The sequence below is a fragment of the Somniosus microcephalus genome, chromosome 9 (assembly GCF_052327205.1).
Source record: "Somniosus microcephalus isolate GS21.2 chromosome 9, FLI_Smic_1.0, whole genome shotgun sequence".
Lineage (NCBI taxonomy): Eukaryota > Metazoa > Chordata > Chondrichthyes > Squaliformes > Somniosidae > Somniosus > Somniosus microcephalus.
The window spans coordinates 217,102,394-217,115,826 of NC_140995.1; the positions used below are offsets into that span (position 1 = coordinate 217,102,394).

Genomic DNA, 13,433 nt, shown 5'->3' on the forward strand with positions numbered 1-13,433 from the left:
GCAGCAGCAGCCATCTTGGACGACTCCAGTCACATGGGAATCATGGACGCCGCCATCTTGGACACCAGCCGGGACGCAGCAGACCGCCAACCCCCCCCCATCTGATACTCGCAGCGACAGACCGACCCCCACGCTGGCCTCTGTGACGCTGGACCAAACGAGACCGCACCAGCTAGCTCGGTCCAAAATGGACGTTAAGGTAAACGGCCATGCAATAAACTGCCTTTTTGACTCCGGGAGCACAGAGAGCTTCATCCACCCCGACACAGTGTGGCGTTGCTCTCTCCCAGTCCTGCCTGCGCACCAGCGGATTTCTATGGCCTCCGAGTCCCAGTCAGCGGACATTGGCGGCTACTGTGTGGTGACACTAGTAGTAGACGGGACTGTGTTCAATAATTTTAAACTCCTGGTCCTGCCTGACCTCTGCGCTGCCGTTCTACTGGGGTTGGATTTCCAGTGCCACCTCAAAAGCATTACGATGGCGTACGGTGGCCCCCTCCCCCCACTCACAGTCCGCAGCCAGCAGCCTCCAAATTGCCCGCCGCGCACCAGATGCAACCTCTCCACACTCAGAGTCCCACCCCCCGCACTGTTTGCTAACCTCACCCCCGACTGTAAGCCCATCGCCACAAAGAGCAGGCGATACAGTGCCGGGGACAGGGTTTTCATCAAAACCGAAGTGGAACAGCTCCTGAAGGAGGGGATTATTGAGGGCAGCTCCAGCCCCTGGCGAGCCCAGGTTATGGTCGTTAAGACCGGCGAGAAACAACGCCTGGTCATCGACTACAGCCAAACAATAAACCGCTACACCCTGCTGGACGCCTACCCACTCCCCCGCATAGCTGACATGGTCAACCAGATCGCGCAGTACCGCGTCTTTTCGACCATTGACCTGAAATCAGCGTACCACCAGCTCCCCATCAGCCCTGAAGACCGCCAGTATACTGCTTTTGAGGCAAACGGCCGCCTCTATCACTTCCTTAGGGTTCCCTTCGGCGTTACCAATGGGGTCTCCGTCTTCCAAAGGGAGATGGACTGGATGGTCGATCAAAACGAGCTGCAGGCCACTTTCCCTTACCTAGATAATGTGACCATCTGCGGCCATGACTTGCAGGACCATGACGCAAACCTCGAGAAATTCCTCCGCACCGCCCAACTCCTGAACCTGACATATAACAAGGAGAAGTGCATATTCCGCACAGACCGCCTCGCCATCCTTGGCTGTGTTGTGGAACACGGGGTCATCGGTCCCGACCCGGACCGGATGCGTCCCCTTATGGAACTCCCACTGCCCCACTGCCTAAAAGCTCTGAAGAGGTGCCTAGGGTTTTTTTCCTACTACGCTCAGTGGGTCCCCTACTATGCAGACAAAGCCCGTCCGCTGATCAAGTCCACCTCTTTTCCCGTGACGGCAGAGGCCCGCTTAGCCTTCCACCGTATCAAGGAAGACATTGCCAAAGCCACCATGCACGCAGTGGACAAATCCATCCCCTTCCAGGTGGAAAGCGATGCGTCCGACTTCGCTCTGGCCGCCACCCTTAATCAGGCGGGGAGACCTGTGGCATTCTTCTCACGAACCCTCCAGGGCCCGGAGACCAGACACTCCGCGGTCGAGAAGGAGGCCCAGGCTATCGTGGAGGCTGTGCGTCATTGGAGGCACTACCTGGCCGGAAAACGATTTACCCTGCTCACTGACCAGCGTTCAGTTGCTTTTATGTTCAACAACGAGCAGAGGGGCAAAATCAAAAATGACAAGATCTTGAGGTGGAGAATCGAACTTTCCACCTACAATTACGAGATCTTGTACCGGCCTGGGAAGAAACATAGAAACATAGAAACATAGAGATAGGAACAGGAGTAGGCCATTCGGCCCTTCGAGCCTGCTCCGCCATTCAATGAGATCATGGCTGATCTTCGTCTGAGATCATAGCTGATCTTACCAGTTCAGTACCCCGTCCCCGCCTTTTCTCCATAACCCTTAATCCCCTTAGCCTTCAGAAATATATCCAATTCTCTCTTGAAAATATTTATTGAATTAGCCTTCACAGCCCTCTGTGGCAGGGAATTCCACAGGCTCACCACTCTTTGAGTGAAGAAATTCTTCCTCATCTCTGTTTTAAATGATTTGCCCGCTATTTTTAGACTGTGGCCCCTGGTTCTGTGCTCCCCGGCCATTGGAAACATTCTCTCTGAATTCAGCCTGTCCAGGCCTGCCATAATTTTATATGTTTCGATGAGATCCCCTCTCAATCTTCTAAACTCCAGTGAGTACAAGCCCAAACTATTTAATCTCTCTTCGTAGGTCATTCCCGCCATTCCAGGTATCAGCCTGGTGAATCGCCGTTGCACTCTTTCCATGGCAAGAACATCCTTCCGCAGATGGGGCGACCAAAACTGTACACAATACTCCAGATGCGGTCTCACCAGCACCTGTACAGCTGTAGTAAGGTATCCCTATTCCTATACTCGAACCCCCTTGATATGAAGGCCAACATACCATTTGCCTTCTTAATCGCCTGTTGCACCTGCATGCTCTCCTTCAGTGACTGGTGCACAAGAACACCCAGGTCCCTCTGCACTTCCCCATCTCCCAATCTATTGCCATTTAGATAATAATCTACCCTCCTGCTTTTACCCCCAAAGTGGATAACCTCGCATTTATCCACATTATAGTGCATCTGCCACGTATCCGCCCATTCCCCCAACCTGTCCAAATCGCACTGTAGTCTCCTGACATCCTCATCAGAGCCCACCCCTCCTCCTAGTTTAGTGTCGTCAGCGAATTTGGAAATATTGCATCCAATTCCCTGATCCAGATCATTTATATATATTGTGAACAGCTGGGGTCCCAGGACAGATCCTTGCGGCACCCCGCTGGTCACTGCCTGCCACTCCGAAAACGAGCCGTTTATTCCAACTCTCTGTTTTCTATCCGCCAGCCAGTTCTCTATCCACGTTAATACTTTGCCCCCAATTCCATGAGCCTTAATTTTGCATGATAATCTTTTGTGTGGAACCTTATCGAAGGCTTTCTGGAAGTCAAGGTACACCACATCCACTGGCTCTCCCCCATCTATTTTACCAGTTACTTCCTCAAAAAATTCCAGCAGATTAGTCAAACACGATTTACCCTTTGTAAATCCATGTTGACTCTGTCCGATCCTTTCCCCATTTGTCAAGTGCTCCGCTATTTTATCCTTAATAATGGACTCTAGCATTTTGCCCACAACCGATGTAAGGCTTACTGGTCTATAATTCCCTGCTTTCTCTCTACCCCCCTTTTTAAATATTGGGGTAACATTAGCTACCCTCCAATCCACGGGTACTGTTCCCGAGTCAATGGAGTTCCGGAAGATGATCCTTAGAGCATCTGCTATCTCCAGGGCCACCTCCTTAAGTACCCTAGGATGTAGTTTATCAGGCCCCGGGGATTTGTCGGCCTTCAGTCCCCTCAACTTACCCAACACCATATCCCTAGAGATACTAATTTCTGTCAGCTCCTCCCTCTCATTAGTCCCTATGTTTGCCGATATTCCTGGGAGGTTATTTGTGTCCTCCTTTGTGAATACAGAACCAAAGTATGAGTTTAATTGGTCTGCCATTTCCTTATTCTCCATTATATATTCTCCCGAATCGGACTGCAAGGGACTGACTTGGGATTTTACCAGTCTTTTCCTCCTGATATACCGATAAAAGCTTTTGCAGTCTGTCTTTATGTTTGCTGCAAGTTTACTTTCGTATTCTATTTTCCCCTTCCTGATTAATCCCTTTGTCCTCTTTTGCTGTATCCTGTACTGCCCCCAATCTTCCGGTCTGGTGCTTTTTTTTGCCAGTTGATATGCCCTTTTTTTTGATTTTATGCTGTCCCTAATTTCCCTCGTTATCCACGGTTGAGTCACCTTTTTAGGTTTATTTTTATGCCAAACTGGTATAAACATGTTCTGGAATTCTTCCATTCTATCTTTGAATGCTTGCCATTGTCTATCCACTGTCAATCCCCCCAGAAACACCACCCAATCAATCTTACCCAATTCCCGTCTCATACCCTCGTAATTCCCTTTATTTAAGTTCTGGACCTTAGTCTCTGATTCAATTTCCTCACTCTCCATCTCGACTGAGAGCTCGATCATATTATGATCGCTCTGACCCAAGGGGCCTCGTACAAGAAGATTGCTGATAAGTCCCTTCTCATTGCACAATACCCAGTCTAAAATGGCCTGATCTCGAGTCGGCTCCTCGACATATTGGTCCAGATAACCGTCCCGAAAACATTCCAGGAATTCCTCCTCCTCAGAATTTTTACTAATTTGGGTAGTCCAATCAATATGTAAATTAAAGTCACCCATGATGACAGCTGTGCTCTTATCGCACGCTTCTCTAATTTCCCTTTTTATGCCTTCCCTCACCTCCATATTACTATTTGGAGGCCTATATATCACACCCACTAACGTTTTCCTCCCCTTGCTATTTCTCATTTCTACCCATACAGATTCCGTTTCATCCGAGTTAATATCCTTCCTTTCCATTGCATTAATCCCCTCCTTTACCAGCAATGCTACCCCACCTCCCCTACCTTTTTGCCGATCCTTCCTAAATATTGTATATCCCTGGATGTTAAGTTCCCAGCCTTGCCCACCCTGCAGCCACGTTTCTGTAATCCCAATCAAATCATACTTGTTTACCTCTATTTCCACAACTAATTCATCCACCTTGTTCCTAATGCTTCTAGCATTAAGATACAAAGCCTTCAGGCTTGCTTTTTTCACACTCTCATTATGAATTAGTTTGGCCCCTTGTGTTTCTCTCCTTTGCTTATTGCTTCTCACCTTTCTACCATCTATTTCTGACTTCATATGACTTCCCTCTTTTCCACTACCTAGGTTCCCATCCCCCTGCCAAATTAGTTTAAATCCTCCCGAACCGCCCTAGAAAATATTACCCCGAGGACATCGGCTCCCTCACAGTTCAGGTGTAGACCGTCCCCTTGGTACAGGTCACTCCTCCCCAAGAACTGGTTCCAATGCCTCAAGAATTTAAATCCCTCTCCCTTGCACCGCTGCTCAAGCCACGTATTTAGCTTATCTATCTTACTCTCTCTAAACTTATTTGCTCGTGGCACTGGTAGCAATCCAGAGATTACTACCTTTGAGGTCCTACTTTTCAATTTAGCTCCTAACTCCCTAAATTCAGCTTGTAGGACCTCCTCCCTCTTTTTACCTACATCGTTGGTACCTACATGTACCACGACAACTGGCTGATCCCCCTCCCCCTTCAGAATGCTCTGCACCCGCTCCGAGACATCCTTGACGCTCAATGAACCCCCAGATGCCCTATCGCGTGGCACCTGCACCAGCACGCAGATCGATAGGCTGAGGGCCCTCCACAATGACCTCTGCCACCCGGGGGTCACCAGGTTCTTCCACTTCATCAAGGCCCGCAACCTGCCTTACTCCATCAAGGAGGTCAGGACCATGACCAAGAACTGCCAAGTCTGCGCTGAGTGCAAACCGCACTTTTATAGACCAGACACAGCCCACCTGATAAAAGCCACTCGCCCTTTCGAACGCCTGAGCGTCGATTTCAAAGGGCCTCTCCCCTCCTCCGACCGCAATGTGTACTTCCTCAACATCATTGACGAGTACTCCCGGTTCCCGTTCGCTATCCCCTGCCCGGACATGACCAGTGCCACGGTAATTAAATCTCTGAACAGCCTCTTCACCCTGTTCGGTTTCCCCAGCTATATCCATAGCGACCGGGGCTCATCGTTTATGAGCGACGAACTCCACCAGTACCTGCTCGCTAGGGGTATAGCCACAAGCAGGACCACCAGTTACAACCCCCGGGGGAACGGACAGGTGGAAAGAGAGAATGCAACAGTTTGGAAGGCCGCCCTACTAGCCTTAAAGTCTAGGGGCCTTCCGACCTCCCGCTGGCAGGAGGTGCTCCCCGATGCGCTCCACTCGATTTGGTCACTGCTCTGCACTGCCACCAATGCCACCCCTCACGAGAAAATGTTTGTCTTCCCAAGGAAGTCCACATCGGGGACATCGTTACCGCCATGGCTGACGTCCCCAGGGCCGGTACTACTGAGAAGACACGTGAGGGCCAATAAAACGGACCCCCTGGTCGAGAGGGTCGACCTCCTCCATGCCAACCCCCAGTACGCTTACATTGCGTACCCGGACGGGCGGGAGGACACAGTCTCCATACGAGACCTCGCACCCTCGGGGACCGCTGTAACCCACTACGACACAGTCTCCATACGAGACCTCGCACCCTCGGGGACCGCTGTAACCCACTACCCATTACCAACCCCCCCCACGACCCGATATCCAACCCCAGCAGCCGGCTCGCCTTGGACCGTCACCCACGAGGACTACACTCCAGGGCCCCAGCCTACACGGGACGCGACGCCGGAAGCTCCACCACCCCTGCCGTCGCCACGTCGATCACAGCGGCAGACAAGACCTCCGGAGAGACTCCAATACACGAACTTTTAAATACACTTCACCCTGCCGGACTCATTTTTAAACAAGGGGTGAATGTGGTAAACCACTGTTATACCTGTCTGCATCTGTATGTGTATTCCACTAGGTACAGGTCTGGACATGCCTCGGCTGACTCCTCCCACTATTCCAGGTATATAAGTGACTACCTCCCAGTTCCTTAGTATTCTGGACGGGTCGACCACTCGAGACAAGACCTTCATTCTTTAGTTAATAAAAGCCTGATTGTTACTCGCTCAACCTCAGTCTTTTGAGTAATTGATGGCGCATCACGCGTTTTTGTTTTAAGTATATGAATATTGTTATGTTATTAGTCGTTCTTAAGTTTTTGGATTAATAAAAGGTGTATGCAGGTGGTGCAAGAGGGTATCAACCCCTGCACATCTGACAGATGAATGTGTTATAGTTTAAGAAGTGCTGCCTATGATTGTCCAAATGTGCACAAGGTAATTTCGTTTTTTTTCGGAAATGGGAACTGCATGTGTCGTGAGGGTCACAGATAGTTAAGTGCCAGGAATGTTTGGATGTGGGGAATCAGGGAAAATTTGCTCACCAAGGATCATTGATACCTCTAGCAAGCTATCAGTATCACAGGGGGGCCTGTAAGATTCGAAATTTTCAGCAATAATCACGCAAGAAAACAGGATAAAATAAGACAGTTTATTGACCAAAGTAAGCTTGCACAGAAAAACCTTTGATAAAAGGGCATACAAAATGGCCGCCGGGCCTCGTGATCAGTTTCTGGACCATTTGATTTCTGTTACTGCAAGCCAGACAGGCTTGTGGATTGAAGACAGTAAGCCCGCAAAAGCCAGTATCGGGAAACCGAAACTCAGGGAAACAGCATACATATTCAATGGATTCTAAGTACAGGACAGTTTCAGGCAAACAGGATGGGGCCCATCAAGATATGGGCGGACAATACATGAACACTTAAACCCATTTAATGTACAAAGGAGAAACCGTTTAACAGCCATCAAGGGAAATCTCCAGACCGATCAATATGCGAACCGAGTCACGGTGACAATGTAAAAGACATTAAAAGACACTATCGGCCAGGAAGGCCAGTTAAGTTATCACCGGCTCCCGTTACAAGACAAAGCACCCCTGCAGAGATTTCTGCCCACCAAAATATTACAAAGACTGGACTATGATCTGGCGGGAGATAAGGCTGGCCCAAAAGGGTATAAATATGGATTTTGAAAAGTCCATCAGCCCCTGCCCTGCCCTCTCTTCCACCTCGGTAGCTTCGGAATCGATAAAGACGCTTCAGACGGACAACTTCGGGAAAAGACAACGTGGTCGGTGTTCAGCCAGACAAGGCTCGGCCACGACGGGAAGACGACGAGGGTGGTCCGGGTGCTGTTGTCGGGAGATCATCGACGACCCAGGCCGAAGGAGAAGACACCCTCGGGAAAACCGACGATCCAGGTCGGATAAAAAAAAGGACATTCCGAGCCTAGCCAGGCAAGGCCTCGACACGTGCATCCATTTCTTCAATATCACATTGGTGGCAGGGACTGTTCCATGAACCCAAATCCACAACAGACTTGGTGGATTTCAGCCATGACGAGCGCTCATCGAGGCTGTGTCCACTGCCTCATCGCCTGAGAGAGAGAGAAAAACAAGCTGCGCCAGAAGTTTCCAAATCCACGTGACGACGGAAAGCTGTGCCAGAAAGGCTGCGAACCCCTCCTTTTGCGATTCTGATAGTGGTGAGCATGATCCCGAGTTCCTCAAGTCGAAACTTAGTTCAGGTATTAGGGGAGGGAGTAAGGTTAAATCGTAATGTGTTTCCCCTTTTACGACGTGCCGTGTGTTCCCCATTTCCATAGAGTCAAGTTCATAAATTTGTGCATGATTGTAGTTACTTTAATCTGTGCCTATGACATGTATTTTGTAATGCTTCAAACTGTTTAAAAATAAAAGCATCCATTTCGTGCTATTCAACCTGGTCTATTGAGTCCTTTCTCTGCACTACAGTTCTCTGCATCTAAGTCCAAGGTCTAGAACCGTAGGGGAGAGTGGGTCGAACCACTCAAGGGTAATTATTGCACAAAGCCTGGCAGGAGACCAGAACGAGCAAGAGAAACCCCCTACACCGCCAGAACTCCAAAGAGGACCAATGAGTGACTGAAGCTTTCTTCCCCATCCCCTGAAATGGAGCAACTTTGGCCGGGATTCCCGACCTCTTGGAACAGGCGGGTGCCCTAGATGAGCGTATAGCCCACAGGGGCATGTAAAGTAAAGGACCTTCCCCCTCTGTGACCCCACGAAATTTGGCAGGGTCAGTACCTGAAGCCCTGAAGGGATTCACCCCAGCCCAGTGGGATGTGTCCCTGCAGATTGTCGACCCCCTTTATCTTCTGCAGCCATGCCGTAGACCTTCATCATAGGAACAGGAGAAAGTCATTCCACCCTTTGAGCCTGTTCCACCATTCAGTGAGATCATGGCTGATATGTATCCTAACCCCATCCACCCGCCTTAGCTCTATATCCCTTAATACCCTTACCAAACAAAACCTATCAATCTCAGATTTAAAATTATTACTTGAGCTAGCTATCATGCACCCTGATATTGAGGAATTCATCAAATTGGCGTGAAATGTGGCTCATAAATGTTTATGCTCAGCAAGGCGGGGTTCGGAAGAACTCGTAAACTGTGTCACTTTCCTATTTCAGGCACTCAGAGTCACCACTGAGCACTCACGGGTCAGGTTTACCTCAACTAAGATGCAGAGTAAAGCTCCCTCTACTCGGACCCCAATAATGTGCTTTGTCCTCAGCCCCAGTCGAGCCCCACCTGCTGCACCAGGTTGACATTTTCTGATTACCAGACATGCCCATTCCTGCATTCACCCTCTATCGACACTTGCTTTGCACACGACTCTTACAGCCAGCAGACTGCATTGTAAATCTGGAACTCTCGCCCCCAAACGGCTGTGGTTGCTGGGATTATTGGAGCTTTCAATGCTGTGATCGATAAGACTTTTGTACGGTAAAGGTATCTTTTATAAGGAGCAAAGGTGGGTTGAGGTACAGATCAGCTCTGGTCTCATTGAATGGTGGAGCAAACCTGAGGGGCTGAATGGTCTACTCCTGTTCCTAATGTTCATGCATTCCACACAGAGGAAACCTTTGCCCCAAGGGCTGGGATTAAACCTGGGTGTTAGTGGTGAAGGGAGAGTGTCTAGCCCACAGCACTACCCAGTCCCACACACGTACAGAGCTTTACCTTTCCCTTTGGACATCCAGCCTCCTGTCTGTAAATGGAGATCGGAATCGACACTGTTGCTGCGGATGGGTTTGAATCCTGCCTCACCGTTCCGTGTGGTCCCACAGCACGCCGCCACAGATGCCCCGTACTTGCCTGATATGTGGAGAGAAATTAGTCATGAAAGTTAATCACTGCAAATGGTAAACGCAACATTTCATACACGTCCATTATTACAGATGTACTGTGACCAGGATATGACTCGATCCTTCTGTCAGGTTCCTTTTAATCGTTCTCAGGATGTGGGCATCGCTGGCAAGGCCGGCATTTATTGCCCATCCTTAGGTGCCCCTGAGAAGGTGGGAGTGGGTCTTCCCCTTGCACTGCTGCAGTCCATGTAGTGCTGGTCTTGGGGAGGGAGTTCCAGGATATTGAGTCAGCGACTAGGAAAGAACGGCAATATATGTCCAAGTCAGGGTAATGTGTGACTTGGAGAGGAAATTGGAGGTGATGGTGTTCTCATGACATTGAAAAGAAAGAAAGACTTGCATTTATATAGCGCCTTTCATGACCACCAGACGCCCCAAAGCGCTTTACAGCTAATGAAGTACTTTTGAAGTGTAGTCACTGTTGTAATGTGGGAAACACGGCAGCCAATTTGCGCACATCAAGCTCCCACAAACAGCAATGTGATAATGACCAGATAATCTGTTTAATAATGTTGATTTAGGGTAACTATTGGCCAGGATACCAGGGATATTTCCCCTGCTCTTCTTTGAAATAGTGGCTGTGGGATCTTTTATGTCCACCTGGTTTAATGTCTCATCTGAAAGACGGCACCTCTGACAGTGCAGCATTCCCTCGGTACTTCACTGGAGTGTCAGCCTTGACTTTTGTGCTCAAGTCTCTGGAGTGGGGCTTGAACCCACTCGTCTGTTGTGGTGGAAGTTGCAAGGGAGGGAGGTGCTGTTGAAGTAACTTTCTACGAAAAGAAAAGCTTCCTGACAACTAACATCTGTGCTTATGTAACTTGTCCCTAATCTATCTAATGCAAATCATCTATCCATATAGACACAGCCTAGTCCCTTCATTAATTTAAAGACCTCAATCAAATCTTTCTGAAGACTATGTTTTTCTAGAGTAGAAAGACTCAACTCTCTAAGCCTATCTGATAAATAATGGCATTTAAGCTAGTTTTCAACTTAGTGGCTCCTCTTAAACATTTTCCAGGGCCCAGATGTCACCCACCATGTAAGGGGACCAAAACTGAACACAGTATCCTAGATGAGGCCTAACCAAGGTCTTGTACAAGGGCACTACAGTGCTTTTTATTTTATATTGGATCATCCTAACAATACATCCTGGTACTCTATTTGCTGTCGCTTTAGCCTCTTGACACTAGTCGTGGACCTTCAGAGACCCGTATGCTCTATAGGTCTCTTCCCTCTTCCCCTCCTTCCCCAACAGACTTCAATTCAGAGCCCAGCATGGTGTACACATGCTTGGCGTTAGCCCAACCCACATGCATTTATCTACACTAAAGGTCATCTGCCAGATGCAGGCCCATTCCCTCATCACATCTGGATCTAATTGTAGTCTTTTTTTCTCATCCAAAGTTGAAATACCTGCCTAAATCTTTGTGTCACCTGTGAACTTGCGGTCAGTTCACCCAATACCATCATCCGGATCATTAGTATAGATAGTGAAGGGCAAGTCAGCGTGTCATGCAATGGCTGGCTTTCCTCCTGTAGTCCCTCCACCCCCCTCAAGGAGTTTTTACTCTCAGTGGTGTCACAGTTGAAGGTGCCACTAGCCAGAAGGTAGACTCTCTCCCATGGAGCAATAGTCATCCGCAGGCTGATCCTGCAAGCCGCCTCCGCCCCGCCCGAGTGCTTGGTTCCATTATGCTGATGGTGGAGGCTTGGGAGCAGATAGCCTTCCCTCTTGAGAGCAGATAACCTACCCTCTGGGGAGCGGATAGCCTACCCTCTGGGGAGCAGAGAGCCTACCCTCTGGGAGCAGAGAGCCTACCCTCTGGGGAGCAGAGAGCCTACCCTCTTGGGAGCAGATAGCCTACCCTCTGGGGAGCAGAGAGCCTACCCTCTGGGGAGCAGATAACCTACCCTCTGGGGAGCAGAGAGCCTACCCTCTGGGGAGCAGATAGCCTACCCTCTGGGGAGCAGATAGCCTACCCTCTGGGGAGCAGATAGCCTTCCCTCTGGGGAACAGATAGCCTACCCTCTGGGGAGCAGAGAGCCTGCCCTCTGGGGAGCAGATAGCCTTCCCTCTGGGGAACAGATAGCCTACCCTCTGGGGAGCAGATAGCCTGCCCTCTGGGGAGCAGATAGCCTGCCCTCTGGGGAACAGATAGCCTGCCCTCTGGGGAACAGATAGCCTGCCCTCTGGGGAGCAGATAGCCTACCCTCTGGGGAGCAGATAGCCTACCCTCTGGGGAACAGATAGCCTACCCTCTGGGGAGCAGAGAGCCTGCCCTCTGGGGAGCAGATAGCCTTCCCTCTGGGGAACAGATAGCCTACCCTCTGGGGAGCAGATAGCCTGCCCTCTGGGGAACAGATAGCCTGCCCTCTGGGGAGCAGATAGCCTTCCCTCTGGGGAACAGATAGCCTGCCCTCTGGGGAGCAGAGAGCCTGCCCTCTGGGGAGCAGAGAGCCTTCCCTCTGGGGAGCAGATAGCCTGCCCTCTGGGGAACGGATAGCCTGCCCTCTGGGGAGCGGATAGCCTACCCTCTGGGGGGCGGATAGCCTGCCCTCTGGGGAACAGATAGCCTACCCTCTGGGGAGCAGATAGCCTTCCCTCTGGAAACAGATAGCCTTCCCTCTGGGGAACAGATAGCCTACCCTCTGGGGAGCCGATAGCCTGCCCTCTGGGGAGCAGAGAGCCTACCCTCTGGGGAACAGATAGCCAACCCTCTTGGGAGCAGAGAGCCTTCCCTCTGGGGAGCAGATAGCCTGCCCTCTGGGGAACAGATAGCCTACCCTCTGGGGAGCAGATAGCCTTCGCTCTGGGGAACAGATAGCCTGCCCTCTGGGGAGCAGATAGCCTTCCCTCTGGGGAACAGATAGCCTGCCCTCTGGGGAGCAGATAGCCTGCCCTCTGGGGAGCGGATAGCCTGCCCTCTGGGGAGCAGATAGCCTTCCCTCTGGGGAGCAGAGAGCCTGCCCTCTGGGGAGTGGATAGCCTACCCTCTGGGGAGCAGAGAGCCTGCCCTCTGGGGAGCAGATAGCCTACCCTCTGGGGAGCAGATAGCCTACCCTCTGGGGAGCAGATAGCCTGCCCTCTGGGGAGCAGAGAGCCTACACTCTGGGGAGCAGAGAGCCTTCCCTCTGGGGAGTGGATAGCCTACCCTCTGGGGAGTGGATAGCCTTCCCTCTGGGGAGTGGATAGCCTACCCTCTGGGGAGTGGATAGCCTTCCCTCTGGGGAGTGGATAGCCTACCCTCCGGGGAGTGGATAGCCTTCCCTCTTGGGGAGCGGATAGCCTACCCTCTAGGGAGTGGATAGCCTACCCTCTTGGGGAGTGGATAGCCTACCCTCTGGGGAGTGGATAGCCTACCCTCTGGGGAGCAGATAGCCTACCCTCTGGGGAGCAGATAGCCTGCCCTCTGGGGAGCAGAGAGCCTACACTCTGGGGAGCAGAGAGCCTGCCCTCTGGGGAGTGGATAGCCTTCCCTCTTGGGGAGCGGATAGCCTACC

General features: G+C 50.8%; 1 protein-coding gene across 3 annotated transcripts in view; it reads right to left on the reverse strand.

Annotated features, from left to right (window-relative positions):
- Nucleotides 1-13,433, reverse strand: part of LOC147113028 (TOG array regulator of axonemal microtubules protein 2-like) — a 203,889-nt gene that overhangs the window by 141,462 nt on the left and 48,994 nt on the right. For all 3 annotated transcript variants that reach the window (XM_085997898.1, XM_085997897.1, XM_085997900.1), the window contains exon 3: nt 9,742-9,876. In XM_085997898.1, the coding sequence (XP_085854024.1) occupies nt 9,742-9,876 (135 nt within the window). The remainder of the gene's footprint in view (nt 1-9,741; nt 9,877-13,433) is intronic.